Raw genomic sequence first — 21832 nt, 5'->3', positions numbered from 1 at the left:
TGGGAAAACCAAAATTTGTGTCAGTCTCAAAACCTTTGGCCACGTATGTATACTACATTTATGCTGTTTTAGCTGTACAGTACAACACATAGGAAAACATGGCTATGACTATGGAGAATGTGCACTGCAATATTGTAATGCATGACTCCTGGCTTTTCCTGTTCTATGTATTTGCCATCTTCTACTCATTTGGATCCATAGCAGCTTTTACTGTGATCTGCAGACTTGAATCTGACCGGCTCTCATTGCTTTTTAATTCAGCGTCTGTTTTATGTGAAGGGTGACAGGACACTGGCCGCTATATGTGGAGTAGGTGAAGGTGCGGCTATTTCCCAGTTGTTCATTTGCAGACTTAGGAGGAGGGTCTCCTGATGAACTTTACAGTCCAAATTCCAGAGTATGTTACCTGCTATCTACAGCTTGGGACTGAACATAACTTTCCTGCTATCATGGAGACTAAAAAGACACTTCTGCGGCTACAAAATTACATTGGTGGGAAATTTATCCCAAGTAAATCTTACATGAATTCATATGATCCCTCTACAGGCGAAGTCTACTGCGAAGTGCCTGATAGTGACGAGGAGGAGGTGAGGAGACTGACGGCAGACATCTATTTCATGTCTCTTTAAAGTGATACAACCTTACATACCAGCAAATACATTAGGCCAAAGCGGTCACCATGTTTCTCTGTGGCAGTGCCTTTTTCTGCCTTTTGTAGATGATGTATAGCTATATTTTGTTGACTTTCCTAACTCCATGCGTATCAAGTCAGCTCCACAAGCCATGTGTGAACAGGTTATGCAATAGGTATATTCCTTTTGTTTATATAGTACAATCATATTCCATAGCACGCTGCGGTTCATATGCCAAGTGATGACCGACCACTGCTAAATTTGTTTGTTGGTCCTACTGCACACAAGAGGACTAGTATAAGGATCATCAGGTGGGCCTAGCTTCCTATCTAAGGGCCTTGCCACGAACGTCACTGGAGCGGTTCGCTTGCTGCTAGAACCTGATTTTTGGGATTATTTATCATATAACGTAGTCCTTTAGTAATGACATTTCTGTGCAATGATAACCACATAGAATGTAAAGTAATGCAATTTTTTAAGCTGTTGTTGTGCTAGTTGGGAGAAATGGCTGCACCTTATTGCGTGATTCTGGGGCGGACATACCATTGGTGCAACCTGTGTGGACCACAGGGGCCTAAGAGGTAATGGGGCCCAGTTCTATCTCCTAAGCTGTCGGAATTGTGCATTTGGATGAGATATTGGACTTCAAAGGGCCCATTTATTGTTCTTTTCTGTCTGTATCCGCCAGTGGTATGGTTGAATGTCATTTACGATTCTCCGGTATTACAGACCACCTTTTCACAGGCTGAAATTACACATGTTCTCCAACTGGGAAGCAAATAAAAAGTGGCTCTCCCAATAATTACTAATTTAATGGTATCTTCAGGATTATATCCTGGTCATCGATGTTTGATCAGTGAGGGTCTGACCTCCAGGCTCTTGTGAGTGTGACTTCCTCTACAATGTTTAGGATAGCACAGAAGCTTATCTGTAGGAGTGGCTGTGACTGGTACTGTATTTAATCAAATTAACGTGAGTGCACAGAAGAGCCAATGGGACAACACAAACAATGAAGGCGTTGTAGTACCCAAAAGAGCACGCAGAACTTTAATTTTACTTACAGTAGTGTTCAAAATGATAGCAGTGTTTTCAGAAACATGAGTTAAGCACAAAATCTTTGTATTAGTTTGGGCATTGGGAACATTGCACACTGTTTTCTAATTGAAAACATGAAGAGAAATGTATATAATTTTTAACTATACAGAAAATAAAAAATTAACATTGGGCTGTTCTAAAAAATAGCAGTGTCTGCATTTGTCTTTACAAACTCACAATATGTAATCTTTTTTTTTTATGATTTAGTATTCCTGTGAATAACTAACCTAATATTTAGTTGTATACCCACAGTTTTTTAGAACTGCTTCACATCTGTGTTGCATGGAGTCAACCAACCTCTGGCACCTGTCAACTGTTATTCCAACCCAGAATGCTTTGACTACATCCCACAATTTTTTGGGAAACGTGATTTTTTATGTCACCCCACAAGTGATCTATCGGATTAAGGTCCAGGGATTGGGCTGGCCACTCCATAACCTCAATTTTGTTGGACTGGAACCAAAATTTTGCTCGTTTAGTGGTGTGTTTAGGGTTGTTGTCTTGTTGAAACACACATTTCAAGGGCATGACCTCTTCAAGTATTTTAATATATGTAAACTGGTCCATGATCCCTGGTATGCGGTATATACAGTACAGACCAAAAGTTTGGACACACCTTCTCATTTAAAGATTTTTCTGTATTTTCATAACTATGAAAATTGTACATTCACACCGAAGGCATCAAAACTATGAATTAACACATGTTGAATTATATACTTAACAAAAAAGTGTGAAACATCTGAAAATGTCTTATATTCTAGGTTCTTCAAAGTAGCCACCTTTTGCTTTGATGCCTGCTTTGCACACTCTTGGCATTCTCTTGATGAGCTTCAAGAGGTAGTCACCGGAAAAGGTTTTCACTTCACAGGTGTGCCCTGTCAGGTTTAATAAGTGGGATTTCTTGTCTTATAAATGGGGTTGGGACCATCAGTTGTGTTGTGCAGAAGTCTGGCGGATACACAGCTGATAGTCCTACTGAATAGACTGTTAGAATTTGTATTATGGCAAGAAAAAAGCATCTAAGTAAAGAAAAACGAGTGGCCATCATTACTTTAAGAAATGAAGGTCAGTCAGTGCGAAAAATTGGGCAAACTTTGAATGTGTGCCCAAGTGCAGTTGCAAAAACCATCAAGCGTTACAAAGAAACTGGCTCACATGAGGACCGCCCCAGGAAAGGAAGACCAAGAGTCACCTCTGCTTCTGAGGATAAGTTTATCCGAGTCACCAGCCTCAGAAATCACAGGTTAACAGCAGCTCAGATTAGAGACCAGGTCAATGCCACACAGAGTTCTAGCAGCAGACACATCTCTTCAACAACTGTTAAGAGGAGACTTTGTGCAGCAGGCCTTCATGGTAAAAAAGCTGCTAGGAAACCACTGCTAAAGACAGGCAACAAGCAGAAGAGACTTGTTTGGGCTAAAGAACACAAGGAATGGACATTAGACCAGTGGAAATCTGTGCTTTGGTCTGATGAGTCCAAATTTGAGATCTTTGGTTCCAACCACCGTGTCTTTGTGCGACGCAGAAAAGGTGAACGGATGGACTCTACATGCCTGGTTCCCACCGTGAAGCATGGAGGAGGAGGTGTGACGGTGTGGAGGTGCTTTTCTGGTGACACTGTTGGGATTTACTCAAAATTGAAGGCATACTGAACCAGCATGGCTACCACAGCATCTTGCAGCGGCATGCTATTCCATGCGGTTTGCGTTTAGTTGGACCATCATTTATTTTTCAACAGGACAATGACCCCAAACACACCTCCAGGCTGTGTAAGGGCTATTTGACCAAGAAGGAGAGTGATAGGGTGCTACGCCAGATGACCTGGCCTCCACAGTCACCAGACCTGAACCCAATCGAGATGGTTTGGGGTGATCTAGACCACAGAGTGAAGGCAAAAGGGCCAACAAGTGCTAAGCATCTCTGGGAACTCCTTCAAGATTGTTGGAAGACCATTTCCGGTGACTACCTCTTGAAGCTCATCAAGAGAATGCCAAGAGTGTGCAAAGCAATCATCAAAGCAAAAGGTGGCTACTTTGAAGAACCTAGAATATAAGACATGTTTTCAGTTGTTTCACACTTTTTTGTTAAGTATATAATTCCACATGTGTTAATTCATAGTTTTAATGCCTTCAGTGTGAATGTACAATTTTCATAGTCATGAAAATACAGAAAAATCTTTAAATGAGAAGGTGTGTCCAAACTTTTGGTCTATACTGTAGGTCCGGCACCATAGTAAGAGAAACATGCCCATATCATGAAGCTTGCACCACCATGCTTCACTGTCTTCAGAATGTACTGTGGCTTGAATGCAGAGTTTGGGGGTCGTCTGACGAGCTGTCTGCTGCCCTTGGACCGAAAAAGAACAATTTTCATCAGTCCACAAAATGCTTCTCCTTTTCTCTTTAGGCCAGTTGATGTGTTCTTTGGCAAATTGTATCCACTTCAGTACATGTTTTTTTTTTGTTTGTTTGTTTTTTAACAGTGGGACTTTGCGGGGACTTCTTGCTAAGAGATTAGCTTCACACAGGCATATTCTAACTGTCACAGTACTCACGGGTAACTTGAGACTGTCTTTGATCATCCTGGAGCTCATAATTGGCTGAGCCTTTGCATATATTGTCCTCAATGAAATTTTAACCCAGGACGCCAGCAACACACAGTAACAATGCTGAGCCACTGTGCTTCCCAGATATGTTTCACTGTGTACCTGAGGTCAGACTCCCCGCTATTAACCTATTCTAATATAATCTGTAATTATAAGATTTTTAATTATTCTTATTTATTGTTAGAGCATGATTCCATGGAGCTGTACATGAGGAGGTGTTACATACAAGATACAAATATAAAATATGGTGAACAAACTATTAGTGACAGACTGGTACAGAGGGAAGAGGACCCTGTCCATGTATGCTTACAGTCTACAGGGTAATGGTGAAGTAGACAGTAGGTGGGGGAGGTTGCGGTAGCGCTGGTGGTGGTGAGTTGGGCTATTGCAGGCTGTAAGCTTTCTTGAAGTGATTGATTTTCAAGTATCATCTGAAAGTTTCTAATGTGATGGATAATGGGACGTGTTGAGGCACAGAACTCCAGAGGATGGAGGATACTCTGGAGAAGTCTTGGAGGCGATTGATTGGGTGAGGAACGTATAAGTGTGGAGGAGAGAAGGAGGTCTTCGGAGGACCAGAGATTACATAGTGGGAGATTTGTTCAGAGATATATGGAGGAGACAGATCATATATGGCTTTAAAGGTCAGTAGCTTGAATTGGATACGTTGGGGTATTGGGAGCTATTGAAGGATTTGTAGAGGGGAGAAGTGGAGGAGTGACAAGGTGAGAGGTGGATTAGTCGAGCAGCAGAGATAAGGACTGACTGTAGAGGTGCAAGAGTGTTTACACGGAGGCCACAAAGGAGGATATCGCAGTAATCGATGCGGGAGTTGATGAGGGCATGCACTAACATGGTTATAGCAAATAGGCTGCCAATAATGTATGAGTAATTTATCCTGAACAGGTTGGTGCTGCAGTCAGTGCTGCCAAGGCTGCGTTTCCCATCTGGTCTTCTTGGAGCCCTCAGGACAGATCAACAGTTATGAATAATCTAGCAGACCTTATTGAAAACCAGTTGGAGGAGTTTGCACAAGCAGAATCTAAAGACCAAGGTGACAGAGGATGTTTTTACTGTATAAACCTGCAGTTTTTAATAACCTGTACCAGTCTATAATCATATAAACTCTCCATGTATGATGAATGCCAATGTTAGGACTCCATGTTCGAACTTATAGTCTGTTCATTGCTCCTTTGGAAAAACTAAAGCATACATTCCTATCCTGACTATAAAGCCTGTCCAGGACAATATAAGATTACCTAAATCACTATGGCATAAAGCCAGCACTACCACAAGTGGTGGTCACCCATGTCACATGGGGGGACAATAGGAGAAAATTAATCTGTACTACATATACACTCAGCAAATCTGCTTTGTATATCAGCGACACTGTCCCATGTGATGACGAGAGTGGATTTGCCCTTTAAGACAAATCGCATATAAGCATTTTGTGATGCTTTACTGGAATTGAACATTATATTAAGAAGTGCATTTATCACTATATATCCTGTTTAATGAAACTATGCTGCATGATTAACCCTTTATCACATAAGGTAAACCACTTCACTTGCAAATACATTTAAGGTGTTGTAATGGGTCACAAATGAGTCACAAAAGAGTCACAAAAGAATTCTTTATGCCTGCAAAATCCCAAACAGGGAAAGTTAGCTTGTATGCTAAAGGAAATGAGTTTGCATAAAAACTGAGTTGGTTTGCACTAAATCTAGTAAAATAAAATGTGCATGGGTATTTCCTAAAGAAGCAGTCTACACGCCTCTGCCTGTACTGTACATCAACCATTTCCTCTCAAGGTACCTGCACCAAATGCAGAGAGTGCTTCTCTACGCTTCACCCATCCATCTATGAAAAGATAGAAAATACTAGGTGGCCACAATTCCCAGAAATCACATCATAAAAAATGTCAACTGTCAAAAATATCAAAAGGCAATAAGCAAATATTTAAGTATTGGGCTTGGTACATTGTTTCACTGGTTAGAAGAATATAAAGTTCTTCTAGTTTATTACTGGAAAGTTCATATTATTTTCTAATTAGTGCGAGTAGTAGTCTTAGCTTTTTCAAAAGATGTTCTGCAGCAGCTGAGCTGAGGTGTATAAAGTGGTTGTCCCACAATCACCACCTATTACTTATCCAAATCAGGCTACCTGTGGCCCCATTCCAAACCTATGGGACAATCTTCTCAGCACATGCACTTCACAGCAGGATGTCATTAAGGAGTCAGTGGGTGTGATTACAGCGCTTTCAAAGTGTAGACGGCAGTGACTTTCCACTGACCCCGGGGACCCCCAGATGACTGAAAACGAGCTGCTGCAGGTAGAACATAGCTTCATTTTCTCATCACAGGTTCCCTTTAAATCGTAAGCCATATTGCCCCATGTGTGGTTGTTTATCCCTCACATTTCAGACTGAATGGTGGCATTTTATAGTCATAAAAATAATCCTACTGGACCTCAATTTGTAACATTTTCCACTGGTCCTTATAAAAAGTGAATTCCTTTTCTTAATTTTCAGGTAAAACCATTACATTTGCACGTACTGTGGATATACCACGTTCTGTGCACAACTTCCGGTTCTTTGCCTCATCCATCCGGCATCACACCACAGAATGCACACAAATGGACGACCTGAACTGCATGAATTACACTGTGCGCACCCCCATTGGAGTCGGTAATATCTACAAACCATTGGTTGGTTTGGATCTCAATCACATTATACTTTCATTCTTAACTGCATTTCCTCCTGTCAGCCGGTCTCATCAGTCCTTGGAACCTACCCTTATACTTGCTGACCTGGAAGATTGCCCCCGCTATAGCGTGTGGAAATACTGTTGTGGCCAAGCCGAGTGAGATGACCTCAGTTACAGCATGGATGATGTGCAAACTCCTGAGTGAAGCAGGTACTAGCATTATTGGCGTATGAAGAATTGTTCCTTTACTAAAACAACAGTGATAAAGTTGTAGACTATTTAAAGGACATAATACTTAGCAGAAAGCAGGGATAAGCACAAATTGCAAAATGGAAGGTGAGGGGTTTCATTAAAATGAGTTTTCCGGTTTCAGAAAGCCACTGTTTCCCAGCTGCATTTTGTTTAAAAAACAAAACGGTGCTTTATTCTACCTCCCCAGGTCCAGTGCAGAGTCTTAATCACTGCTCCCAATGTCTGTTATTGTCTGCAGCACTGACGTCACCTCGACAGTGCTGCAGTCAATCAGTGAGCTCAGCAGCTCGTAGTGTCAATGTAAAGTGACCGAGGGCGATAGCTGTGGTCGAACTGCTTCTCCATGTCGCCCTGGCACTTTACAGAAAAATTGTGTCCCAGTGTGCCATCATATGTGGGGTGCATCACACTCACTTGCAGGCCGCAGGTCTCCACTATCCTGAGTTCTCCATGTTCAGGAACAGTTTCACACATATTAGGAAACACCGGTTCGTTCCAACACGTAACAGTTTTCTGGACAGTTGAGGTACATCAGACTGTAACACACAGTATCAGGAACAGCAGCCTCTGTCTCTCGTTTCCTTAACCTTTTCGAGCCAGAGCCTGTTTTCGCCTTCGTGACCAGGCCAATTTTTTCAATTCTGACCATTGTCACTTTATGAGGTAATTACTCTGGAACGTTTCAATGAATTCCCCTGATTCTGAGATTGTTTTTCTGTGACATATTGTACTTCATGATAGTGGTAAAATTTCCTCGATATCACTTGCGTTTATTTGTGAAAAAATCGGAAATTTGGTGAAAATTTTGAAAATTTTGCAATTTTCAAACTTTGAATTTTCATGCCCTTAAATCAGAGAGATGTCACACAAATTAGTTAATAAATAACATTTCCCACATGTCTACTTTACATCAGCACAATTTTGGAACCAACATTTTTTTTGTTAGGAAGTTCTAAGGATTAAAAGTTGACCAGCGATTTCTCTTTTTTCCAACAAAATTTACAAAACATTTTTTTAGGGACCACATCACATTTGAAGTGACTGAGGGGTCTTTATGACAGAAAATACCCAAAAGTGGCACCATTCTAAAAACTGCACCCCTCAAGGAGCTCAAAACCACATTCAAGAAGTTTATTAATCCTTCAGGTGCTTCACAGGAATTTTTGGAATGTGGAAGAAAACACAATGAACATTTAACTTTTTTTCACAAAAATGTTACTCTAGACCCAATTTTTTTATTTTCACAAGGGTAACAGGAACAAATGGACTACACAATTTGTAGTGCAATTTCTCCTGAGCACGCTGATACCCCATATGTGAGGGAAAACCACTGTGACACCATTTTTGAAACTAGATCCCTTAGGGAACTTATCTAGATGTGTGGTGAGCACCTTGCACCACTAGGTGCTTCACAGAACTTTGTAATATTGAGGCGTAAAAATAAAATGTTCACATTTTTCCCACAAAAATGTTTTTCATCCTCTAATTTTGCATTATCATAAGAGTAACAGGAGAAATTGCACCATGAAATTTGTTGTGCAATTTCTCCTGAGTACGCCACTGCTTTGGTGTACGGCAGGGTTCGGAAGAGAAAGGAGCGCTATGTTGGCTGGGATAGGTTGCAGACACCATGTCACATTTGAAGAGTCACTGACATGCCAAAACAGCAGAAATCCCCACAAGTGACCCCATTTTGTAAACTATACCTCTCAAGGAATTCATCTAAGGAAGTAGTGAGTATTTTTTAATTTTTAAATTTATACCATTGGGCAGTGAAGAAAACAATAATTATAATTTTACCACAAAAAAATGTTTTACCCTCAGATTTTACATTTTCACACAGGACAATGGGTAAAAAAGGTGCTGAAATGTGTCACACAATTTCTTCTAAACGTGGCAATACCCCATATGTGGCTGTATCGTACCGCTTAGCCATACGGCGAGATCCGGGAGGGACGGAGCGCCATTTAACTCTTGGAGAACAAATGATTGTAGAATAGTTTGCGGACTCCATATACACAGCCCCTAAGTGCTAGAAGAGCAGAATCCCCCCTCAAGTGACCCCATTTTGGAAATTATACCCCTTTGGGAATTTACCTACAGGTGTAGAGACGATTTTGACTCCATGGGTCTTTTTTAGAAACAAGCAGCAGTGGATGTTGCTGAGTGAAAATTTCAAACTGCTGTTGAAGTGACCAGTACGCTGTAGTGACCAGTACATTATGCCCTGCTCGTGCTTCTGGAGACATGCACCTGTAAATTAGGCAAGCTCGCATCGCTACAGGAATGCCAAACATGTGGACCCTAAATGTAGTTTAGGCACATTATGGGCTCAGAAGGGAGGGAGGCATTTGGATTTTGGAGCACAACATTTTCTGAATTTCTTTTGGGGGGCAAGGGCCATTTTGCTTTTCCAGAGCCTTTCTGCTACCAGTAACTTGGAAGTCCCTTATATTTTTAGTCCCTGAATGGGGACTAGCTTTTTTGAGGACTGAGTTGAAGCTTTTATTGGAAACATTTTACATAACATTTATCCGGTGCGCTAGGCTGAGCACTTACATCGGGGTTTCCATCTAAATTTCCAAGTGATGCAATTCAGATGAAACCCCTGCGGGATCCATTCACTATAATGAGGCAGCAGAGTTACTCTGGACTCCGTCTGGCCTCTGTTTAGCGGTGTCCTTTTTTTCAGAAGTGCACAAAATTGTGGCCAACCGCACTTTTATGCACGCCTAAAAAAACTGACACCGTGGGCTCACAGGCCAGACGGCATCCACAGTGGCCTATATCTGCCTCATTACAAGGAATCTTCTGTCATGTGTTCTGTCTGAATCACATATTTCAGAGATTTACACGGAAACTCTGGTATAAGTGCTCAGTGCAGAGCACAGGATAAATGAGCAGAGCCTTACTACGATCTTTGGGAGACATAATAAACAAATCAGTAGCAGGTGAAGAATTGGTTTTATTTATTTTTTACGCCGTTCCTCGTGTGGTATAAGTGATTAGATTACTTTATTCTTTGGGTCGGTGCGATTACAGCGATACCAGATTTATATCGGGTTTTTATGACTGACAGCTGTCACACACTAAAAGATACTTTTTTTGTAAAATCTAGTTTTTGCATCGCCATATTTTGAGAGCTATAATTTTTCCATATTTCGGCTGACAGAGTCATATGAGGGCTTGTTTTTTGCGGGACGAGTTGACATTTTTATTGGTACCATTTTTGGGTACGTGACATTTTTTGATTGCTTTCTATTCCGTTTTTTGGGAGGTAAAATGAACAAAAATCAACAATTCAGGAATTGTTTTTTTGAGTTTTTTTTATGCCATTCTGCATGTGGTAAAAGTGATAAGGCAGCGTTATTCTTCGGGTCAGTACGTTTACAGCGATACTACACTTACCGTATTTTTTTTTTATGTTTTGGCGCTTTTACACAATAAAACAATTTTATAGAAAAAATATTTTTTTTTGCATCGCTTTATTCTGAGAGCTATAACTTTTTTATTTTTCGGCTGATGGAGCTGTATGGTGGCTTATTTTTTGCGGAACAAGATGATGTTTTCAGCGGTACCATTTTTCCATTTGGATTTTTGATCGCATTTTATTCCACTTTTTGTTTGGCGATATGATGAAAAAGCATAGTTTTTTGCTCCATTTTTTATTTATTTATTTTTTACAGTGTGCACAGAAGTAGTTATATAGTGTGACAGTTTTATAGATCGGGTTGCTTCGGACGCGACGATACCAAATTGTTATGATCTGCTACAGGAACTAAGGAAAGACAGGAGATCTGTCCCTACAATATAACTAAACTAGATCCCTACGATGTAACGGGGAACCTGATCCTGCGATCACACCCGCTAAAGTCCTCGGCTAGTCTGTACGAAGACCTAAAGATGTGAGGGAGGGATCCCTACAAGAACTAGGGACTGGGATAAGTTGGACACCTCCTAGCAGAAATAGTAGCAGTCAAAGACAAACACACAACAAAAAGCATAGAGGTCAGAAGACCTAGCAAAACTAACAGAGAACGGCAACAGAGCACCAAGCTAGCTCAAGAGTAGTAAATACAATGAAGTCCAGCAAGGCCAGGAGGGCGGAGCCGGATTAAATAGGCAAAAATGGTCATGTGACCAGCAAACTAAAAAAAAACTAACAGGAGAGTTCTAACAGTACCCCCTCTTCTAAGAGGATCCTCCGGATCCCCTAGGCCCAGGCTTACCAGGAAACCTCCTGTGAAACGCTCTGACCAGTCTGGAAGCAGAAACATCATCCGCCCTCACCCATGAGTTATCCTCAGGTCCGAAACCCTTCCAAGCGACGAGATACTGCAAACTCCCTCTATACCGTCTAGAATTTAGGATGCGGGAAATTTCATATTCCCCGTCCTCCACCACCGGAGGAACAGTGGCAGAGGCGTCACCATCCGACACATCAGCTTTTTTCAACAGAGAAACATGAAACACCGGGTTAATCTTCCAGGACGTAGGAACCTCCAACCTAACAGCAGATTGGTTAACTATCTGAAGCACCTTAAAGGGCCCTACGAACTTGGGACCCAATTTTTTAGAAGGAATCCTCAATCGCAGATTCTTAGAGGACAACCAAACCAGGTCACCAACAGCAAACAAAACCTCTTGCCGTTTCCTATCAAAGTACCTCTTAGATTTTTTGTTAGCCTCCTGAAGATTACCACGCACATCCGTCCAAACTCTCTCCAAATCACCGGAAAAACTCTCCTCCTCAGGCACAGCCGAAACCAATTTGGAGAATGACCCAAAAGACGGATGTCTCCCAGAACAACAAAAAAAAGGCGAACACCCAGCAGAAGAGGATGTATGGTTGTTAAGAGCAAATTCAGCAAGTGGCAGAAACTCAGACCACCCCTCTTGATTGTCTGCCACAAAACAACGCAAGAACTGCTCAACATCCTGGTTCTTCCTTTCTGTCTGGCCATTAGACTCAGGATGATATCCAGATGAAAACGACAAATGAACTCCCAACCTGTCACAAAAGGCACGCCAAAAACGAGCCACGAACTGAGGTCCCCTATCAGAAACAATGTCAGTAGGAACACCATGTAGTCTGACAATTTCCTTGACAAAGGCCTTAGCGAGTGTCTTAGCGCAAGGCAGTTTGATGAAGGGAACCAAGTGACACATCTTGCTAAAACGGTCCACGACCACCCAGATGACCGTGAAACCTTCAGAGGGGGGAAGGTCAGTAATAAAGTCCATAGCCAGATGTGTCCAAGGTGCACTAGGAACCTCCAGAGGGCAAAGCAACCCCGCAGCAGGAGCATGCGAAGACTTAGATCTAGCACACACAGTACATTGACGCACCCACTTAATGACTTCCTTCTGCCATCCAGGCCACCAAAAACTGCGACCCACAAGTCTCTTGGTCTCAGAAATTCCTGGATGACCTGCCAACCGAGACTCATGACACTCAACAAACAAATCTCTCCTAAAGGTCCTAGGCACAAACAACCTCCCATGGGGAGTGTTAGATGGGGCATTCTCCTGAGCTTTAAGAATATCATCCTCCAAAACGGAGTCCAAAGCAGCAATCACAACACCTTCTTGTAAAATGCTCTCCTCTTCCTCCTCAACACCGACCATGGGAGAAAAGCTGCGAGACAAAGCATCCGCTTTAACATTCTTGGTACCCGGGATGTAAGTAACGGAAAAATTAAACCGCGAGAAAAAAAGTGCCCACCTAGCCTGACGGGCATTCAAGCGCTTGGCAGCATCACGATAGATCAGATTTTTATGATCAGTGAAAACCTGAATGGGAAATTCAGCACCTTCCAAGAGGTGACGCCAGTGTTCAAATGCGAGTTTAATAGCCAGCAATTCCCGATTACCAATATCGTAATTAAGTTCAGTCTCAGAAAATTTTTTTGAAAAAAAGGCACAGGGATGTATTCCATCCTTATTTTCCTGAGACAACACCGCACCGACCCCCACAGAGGAAGCATCAACCTCAACCAAAAACGGCTTAGTCACATCAGGCTGAATGAGGATGGGAGCAGAGGTGAACCTCTCCTTAAGAAGCACAAAAGCCTCAATGGCCTCAGAAGTCCACTGAACCGCATTAGCACCTTTCCTGGTGAGATCGGTCAGCGGTTTGACAATAATAGAAATTTTTTTTATGAATTTTCTGTAATAATTGGCGAAACCCAAAAACCTCTGTATCGATTTCAAACCAATAGGCCTAGGCCATTCCTGCACAGCTTGAACTTTAACCGGATCCATCTCAAAACCTTCACTGGAGATAATGTAACCCAAAAAACTAATTCTCTGTACAGCGAACTCACATTTCTCTAGCTTAGCAAAAAGCGAATTGTCCATTAATAACTGTAAAACCTCACGTACGCTCTGCCAATGAGACTCCAGATCAGGCGAATAAATCAGAATGTCATCCAAATACACAACCACATTTTTGCCGATTAAAGGTCTAAGGATGTCATTAATAAGATTCTGAAAAAATACTGGAGCATTGGTAAGACCAAAAGGCATAACCAGATTCTCAAAATGACCCACAGGAGTGTTAAAAGCAGTCTTCCATTCATCACCCTCCTTCATGCGCAACAAATTGTATGCCCCCCGGAGATCAATTTTAGAGAACCACTTGGCCCCCACTAACTGGTTAAATAAATCAGGAATCAATGGCAGTGGGTAAGGATTGCGTACAGTAATTTTATTAATCTCACGAAAGTCCAGACAAGGACGTAACCCGCCATCTTTTTTTTTAACAAAAAAAAATCCAACAGCCACAGGAGACTTGGAAGGCCTAATGTGACCGGCGGCCAAGCTTGTCTGTATGTATTCCTCCAGGAATAGTAAGATTAAATAAACGACTTTTAGGAAGAGTCGCTCCAGGGACAAATTCAATGGTACAATCATAGTCTCTATGGGGAGGCAAAATTTGTGACTCCTCCTCAGAAAAAAACTCTCCAAAAATCCTGAATAGGTACAGGTAATTCTCCTTTATCCACAGCAGCAATGCGCCCGTTACAACACTTGTCATAACACTTAGGGCTCCAAGACTTAATTTCATTGGTAGACCAATCCAGTACAGGATTGTGCAATTTTAACCAGGGTAACCCCAATATTACTGGAGAAGGCAAATTATCCAATACCACCAAATCCAAATTTTCTTGGTGAATACCATTAATAGTGAGGGGAAATTCACAGACCTTATGAGTAACACTCTTCAAGGGAGAGCCATCAACAGAAACCACAGCAATAGGGGATGACAAAGTTTTAGGTTCTAATCTAAGTTTTTCCAAGAATCCCCCATCAATCACATTCAGAGTAGAACCACAATCCACAAATACCCGAAATTCAATTAATTCATCCTGAGCAGCAGTAGTGGCAGATAGGAATACTCCCTTAGAATTTAAACAGGCAATACGGGCATAACTGACCATTTTTTTTTTCTTTCTTCATACGAAGCACACAGTTCTTAATAAAATGACCAGAATTTCCGCAATAGAAGCACAAGCCTTCAGAAAGCCTGCGGTCTTTTTCCTGAGAGCGGGGTGTCATCGCCCCAATCTCCATCGGCTCTCCATTGTCAGCACAGACCCTCTCAGGACTCGGAGCTGACATAGCAGAGGATTTGCTCTCATTAACCCTTGCACACAGTCTCCTGTCCACCCGTATAGCTAATTGCATTGCCTCCTGCAAGTTTCCAGGTGTGGGATAAGCAATCAGTAAATCCTTAACCCTTTCACCTAGCCCTGCAAGAAACAAGCTTTTCAAAGCTGAATCGTTCCACCCCACCTGGGCAGACCACCGACGGAAGTGAGAACAATATTTTTCCACATTACCTAATCCCTGCCTCAAACGTCTCAATTCAGACTCAGCAGATGAGACACGATCAGGATCATCATACAACAAACCCAAAGCAGAAAAAAAACTATCCTCTGATCTAAAGCACGGATCACTAGGTTGGAGAGAGAAGGCCCATCCCTGAGGATCTTTGCACAAAAGTGACATTATGAACCCTATGCGCTGTGATTCATCACCAGAGGATACGGGTCTCAAACGAAAATACAATAAACAAGCATTTTTAAAAGAAAAAAAATCTTGTTGTTCGCCAAAAAATAGATCAGGCAGACGTACCTTTGGTTCCACAAAATGCGCTCCAGAACAGCTACTCACGTGTTGTTGGAGCTTGTCCACCTCCAGAGAGAGTCCCTGCAAGCGTTGAGCCAAATCTTGAACCGAGACCATGATGGAAAACTGGAGTCTTTCCTTAGAGAAATTTTTTTTTTCTTTTAGAGCTGGACTTACTGTTATGATCTGCTACAGGAACTAAGGAAAGACAGGAGATCTGTCCCTACAATATAACTAAACTAGATCCCTACGATGTAACGGGGAACCTGATCCTGCGATCAGACCCGCTAAAGTCCTCGGCTAGTCTGTACGAAGACCTAAAGATGTGAGGGAGGGATCCCTACAAGAACTAGGGACTGGGATAAGTTGGACACCTCCTAGCAGAAATAGTAGCAGTCAAAGACAAACACACAACAAAAAGCATAGAGGTCAGAAGACCTAGCAAAACTAACAGAGAACGGCAACAGAGCACCAAGCTAGTTCAAGAGTAGTAAATACAATGAAGTCCAGCAAGGCCAGGAGGGCGGAGCAGGATTAAATAGGCAAAAATGGTCATGTGACCAGCAAACTAAAAAAAACCTAACAGGAGAGTTCTAACACAAATATGTGTACTTTTTTTGTTTTTGCATAAATATACGGATTTATTGGTTTAAATATTGGTTTAATATTTAATTTATTTATTTTTATTTATTTTGTGATTTTTTTTAACAGTTTGAAAACATTTTTTAGACTTTTTTTTTACATTTTTACTTTGTCCCTGTATGGGACATTAATTTTTATTTTTCTAATCACTGTTCTCATGCAATGCAATAGACATGTATTGCATTGCATGAGAGCTCTGCTGACAGTGTAAAACTGTCATCATCTCCTGCTAGACTGAGCCTAGCAGGACACCATACATGGCAGACCCGGAGGCGGTCATGTGACCTCCGGCTGCCATGACAACGCCAGGTCCTCTCAGACATCAGGGGGGCCGTCGGAGAGGTAAGTGGACAACCCCCTCTCCTCTCACTATCTTCTAAATGCCAGGATCACTATAGATCGCGGCATCTAGAAGATAGCAAAGGGTTAACATCATTGGGACCTGATCGAATCAGGTCCCGATGATGTCCCCTGTCAGAGCTGTCGCTCTGCACCACACCCGCAGTGCTTGCAGGACCCTGGGGGTCCTGAGCGCTACGGGACCACTGACCGTTTATAAACGTCGGCGCTTATATACAGTGGGCGGTAGGGAAGCGGTTAATACAGTACATTTTCAGCTTTTCTTAACATTCTGCTCAGACTGCATTCTGCTCGGACTGTCCCTATGCTCAATGTTCCTGTCAGCCCCAGTAATTTCTTGTCCGGCCCCGCAGTATTGCCGAGATCCGTTACCTTTCCCTCACGCAGTTCCACATCCATCCTCCTCTGTACGGAAGGGGTTAAGGTGCTCCCTATAGCAGCTGTTTCGAGCCTTAGGCTCCAGACATTGCAGAAATGTCTGCAGGGAGTCCTGTAAGGCCTCATACCACACAGAACAATATATACTCCACTTACTATCAGCCCACTGCACCTTGTAATTGACCTTCTCACTGCCTCTAATGAACTCCAAACTCTATCTCCTATTTCACTATCAGGAAGTAGTCTGCTTTCCACTGTGGGCTAGTCCCAGCTCTTAACTCTTTCTGCCCAAGCAGTCTGTTGCTGGGCAGACTTAACCTTTCACCTACATTCTAACATCACTACTTAACTACAGTCACTATCTTCAAACAGTATGCACTAAGCATATTACACTTACAGTGCCTATCACACACTATCTTATGTCTTACCCTATGCTTATTCTGCACTGTACTGTACACTACTCACATTATGCCTAACCTTTACATTATGCATATTACCATATCACAATAAAAAACACAGGACATAGTTTACACTTCACATGACACAATATATGTTAAAGATGCATGACATTATTCACATTATGCGATTGTTGTCTTTAGGGGCAGGAACGCAACATCATAGGCCATACCCTTATATCAACTCAAGCAGATTCGCTAAGCTCAGTTATTGGCTGCAGCGCTGTTCACATGATGTCTGTACTGCAAACAATAGCAGATACCAGAAGGTTGAGACTCAGCGCTAGACCAGAGGACGGTGACTAAAGCAGAACAAAATGCAGCTGGGGGAGAGGGGCTTTCTGAAAGCAGAGAATTCCTTTAAGTAGCCTCTTGTTGTCTTGTATGTACTAGTAGCTGAACATGATATTGAATTCATGAATTTTTACCTGTGGATATAAATACCTGAAACCATAAAAATATTTTTTTGTAAATTGCAATTTGGTTCCACGACGACGAAGTAAAACAATCTGAGCCACCAACCACGTTCACAATATTCACACTAAATTTATTCAGATCATTCTACCTAAACGTGAAGTCATAGCTGGCAACGGTGTCCAATTTTTGGTGTGTCAGAGGGGCATCAATGCACCAAATGTATCTTATCCCCTTTAAAGGAAAGCCTAGGTATGACATTTACTAAAGGATATCACAAGTGACAGTAAATTTAGACATATGCTAGTGATTTTTGTCATATGTAATGACAAACATTAACCATTTATTTTTTTGTAACACGGACAACATACGTTAGACACCAAGTGAAGGTAGATATCTGTAAAGATCTCAGCCAGCAATGTTGGATTTTTTTTGGTTGTTGTGGAGTGCAGTCATTAAAAGTCATTCATGGCAAACGACAGATGTACATCCCATCAATAGAAGCCCCACGCCAGGTTTCAGATAATAGCAGATACCTCCCCCAGGTTACAGACCAGGCGAGGATCAAATCATTGATTTGTCTTTGTAACGTGGTGTTCACAGAACTATGTCTGGCAACTTTGTCAGAAAATGACCAACTGGTGTATTATTGGGGAAGTTCTTTGTGCCACTGTATATGGAACATGATTCCCTCCTTCAGCAAATAAGGGTGCATTTACCTATCCGTAAACGATATATAGTAGTCATCTCAATATGAAAAATTTAGTGTGGCACCAAAATGCTCAATGAAAGAATACATTTACCCATAAGGGTGCATTTACCTATCCGTATACGTAAATGATATATAGTAGTCATCTCAATATGATTCATGGTAGCAGAGATGGTGGGTGTAGGTGATTATTCATGACACATTTAGTATTATTATCAGTATGTACTGTATTACTGAAAATTGCTCATAATTTTTTGTACAACTATTAGATGTTGATTAATGGTTGAGTTTTACAGGACTTAAACATTTATGACCTATTCTTGAGACCCCCATACACATTAGACTTATGTCAGTGGGACCAGCCGATATAGTGTAACGTGTAGGAGGACCTCGTCACTTTTAGGCCACGTTCACATTTCCAGTATGTGGTGGATATTTACATCAGTATTTGTAAGCCAAAATAAGGAGTGGAACAATCAGAGGAAAAGTATAATAGAAACATGTTACCACTTCTGCATTTTTCACCCACTCCTGATTTTGGCTTACTAATACTGATCATGTGAATATGGTCCTAAAGGGAATCTGTCAGGTGATTTTTGTGTAGTATATAATAGTATCTGTCACGTTCCTGAATTCGATCCTTTGAGTTTGTGTTCTGTGGTCGGCTTCTCTTTCTGCTGAGCCACAGGAGATGCACCTTTTCTTTGGGTGATTGGGTTCTACTTTTCTGGCTGCAGTCTGCTTAGCTTAACACAGGTGTTTTCATTTTTGTGCCTATCACCTTTTGGGTGAAGCTTTATATTCTGTACTCCCGGTTGGTGGTTCCTGCTGGTGATAGATTCATTTCGATGTTCTGACATTCTATTGATGTTTGGAGCCAGTCTGTGAGATTCCAGCTAAGGGTTTTCACTGTGCTGTTCTTTGCTATACTTTGCAACTATCTTCTGTTTATCATTAGTAAGTAGGCAGTATATTTGTTAATAGTACTTGCTTTATTCTTTCTTTGGTATTTCATTATTTACTTTACTCACTTTGGTTTCTTTCCTTTTTTCAGCACACTTCTTGTAGGAAATTCACACTCTGCTCTGCCCTCCTGTTCTTTAGAAGCAACGTGAAGCAACTCATCTGCCTTTTAGGTAGTTTAGGCAAGAGTTGCCATCTTCTATTCTGTGGTTAGGTGTATCTCTGCACCCGCAGGCACAACTTGGGACTGTGGAGTCAGGATATCTAATCTGCAAAAGAACCGGCAGGGTCAGTTACAGTTTTTAGTGTATAACTTATTTTCCCAAGTGAGCTGCTACACGGGCACAGCTATGCTAGGAGCTGTTAGGAGCATTCAAGGTGAGCTACCATCGAGTGGGGGTGCCATTGCATTATCTTAGGGTGCCAACCTCCACGGTTAGGTAGGGACAGAGTAGGGCTTTTACCAGTCTGAACAGGGATCTGTCAAGTTCAGGTATTTATCCCCATGGTTTGTACGCTACCCATGTGCATGTGCTTCTGCAGTCGTAACAGTATCCTAAAATAGGGCTAGGGCAGGCCTTTCAGCAGTATATTTAACTTTTATCTCTATGTGGCACTGTTGTGTTCCTGTAAGCCCCGGATAAATGTATTGTCTTGTGCTGGCAAGTCAAGCATATGTAAATTGTAAATGAATATTCACCCCTTCCCCAGCACATAATCCCACCCATCTGCACTGGAATATTCATTTCACATTTACATTCATGCCAGTAAGTCAAATGTATGTAAATGCCAAATGAATATTCACCCCTTCCCCCTCCCATAATCCCACCCACCCCTCCCAGCAGGAGAGTAGATGGCAGTCCGAGGATTGCGATGCGATCCTCGGGCATACGGCAGTCTGACTAAATCAGTGACGCCAGTACAGAGGGGTGGGCAGGATTATGGGAGTGATGAATATTCATTTGCAATTTACATATGCTTGACTTGCTGGCATGAGACAACAAATTTGTCCGGGGCTTACAGGAACACAACGGGGCCAAGTAGAGAAATAAATGTGCCCAAGCCCTATTTCAGGATACTATTAGTATACTACACAAAGATCAGATTATAGATTCCCTTTAACCCCTTTACCCCCGAAGGTGGGTTGCACGTTAACCCCTTTAAAGCCCAAGACATACTAATACGTATCTGCGCCCTGGGACTTAAGAGCTAGATACGTATTAGTACGTCAAGGCGATCGTGCCCGCACAAAGGCTGTGCAGGCGCGATCACCACCGGGTGTCAGCTGATTGTCACAGCTGACACCTGGTGCTATGTGCTTTTTTTTATTGTAAAAATATTAAAAAAATAAATAAATAATCCACCAAAAATAAAAATATAATGTACCCATCAATAAATATTATTATAAAAAAAACAAAACAATAAAAGAACACATATTTGCTATCGCCGCGTCCGGAACGACCTGACCTATAAAACTGTCCCACTAGTTAACCCCTTTAGTGAACACGGTAAAAAATAAAAATAAAAACCGAAGCAAAAAACAATGCTTTATCACCATACCGCCAAACAAAAAATGGAATAACACGTGATCAAAAAGACGAATATAAATAAAAATGGTACCGCTGAAAACGTCATCTTATCCCACAAAAAACAAGCCACAATACATCTCCATCAGCCAAAAAATAAAAAAGTTATAGCTTTCAGAATAAAGTGATGCAAAAAAATAATTCTTTTTATAAAATAGCTTTTATTGTGTAAAAGCGCCAAAACATAGAAAAACGATATAAATGTGGTACCGCTGTAAACGTACTGACCCGAAGAATAAAGCTACCTTATCAATTTTACCACACGCGGAACAGAATAAAAAAATAAAAAAAAAAACAATTCCTGAATTGTTTGTTTTTGTTTATTCTGCCTCCCAAAAATTGGAATAGAAAGCGATCAAAAAATGTCACATGCCAGAAAATGGCACCAATAAAAACGTAAACTCATCCCGCAAATAACAAGCCGTCACGTGACTCTGTCGGCCAAATTATGGAAAAATGATAGCTCTCAAAATATGGTGATGCAAAAACTAGATTTTACAAAAAAATGTGTCTTTTAGTGTGTGACAGCTGTCAATCATAAAAATCCGATATGATTCTCGTATCGCTGTAATCGTACCGACCCGAAGAATAAAGTCGTCTAATCACTTATACCACAAGAGGGACGGCGTAAAAAATAAACTCTAGGGTTAGGGTTAGAGTTATGCTAGGGTTAGGGTTGGGGTTGGGGTTAGGGTTGGGCTAGGGTTAGGGTTGGGATTGGGCTAGGGTTAGGTTTGGGCTAGGGTTGGGTTGGGGTTAGGGTTGGGGTTGGGGTTAGGGTTGGGCTAGGGTTAGGGTTTTTGTTATGGTTGGGCGAGAGTTGGGGTTAGGTTAGGGTTGGGCTAGGGTTGGGCTAGGGTTAGGGTTGGGGTTGGGCTAGGGTTAGGTTTGGGCTAGGGTTAG

The 21832-nt window shown here is 41.7% G+C and overlaps 1 protein-coding gene across 3 annotated transcripts in view; it reads left to right on the top strand.

The window, feature by feature from the left end:
* The first annotated feature begins 361 nt into the window (after positions 1-361).
* The window catches only part of ALDH8A1 (aldehyde dehydrogenase 8 family member A1), a 55461-nt gene continuing 33990 nt past the window's right edge, over positions 362-21832 (top strand). The window contains exons 1-4 of one of the 3 annotated variants that reach the window (XM_073673230.1): positions 362-587; positions 5239-5386; positions 6863-7018; positions 7098-7247. In XM_073673230.1, the coding sequence (XP_073529331.1) occupies positions 372-587; positions 5239-5386; positions 6863-7018; positions 7098-7247 (670 nt within the window). In that variant the 5' untranslated portion in view covers positions 362-371. Of the gene's footprint in view, positions 588-4306; positions 4440-5238; positions 5387-6862; positions 7019-7097; positions 7248-21832 lie in introns of those variants that run through there. The other 2 variants (XM_073673228.1, XM_073673231.1) reach the window with 2 other exon arrangements.

Source organism: Phyllobates terribilis, unplaced genomic scaffold, assembly GCF_046119375.1.
Source record: "Phyllobates terribilis strain yellow unplaced genomic scaffold, ASM4611937v1 Scaffold_3__8_contigs__length_932513732, whole genome shotgun sequence".
Classification (NCBI taxonomy): domain Eukaryota; kingdom Metazoa; phylum Chordata; class Amphibia; order Anura; family Dendrobatidae; genus Phyllobates; species Phyllobates terribilis.
This window is presented reverse-complemented; position numbering and strand designations above follow the sequence as displayed.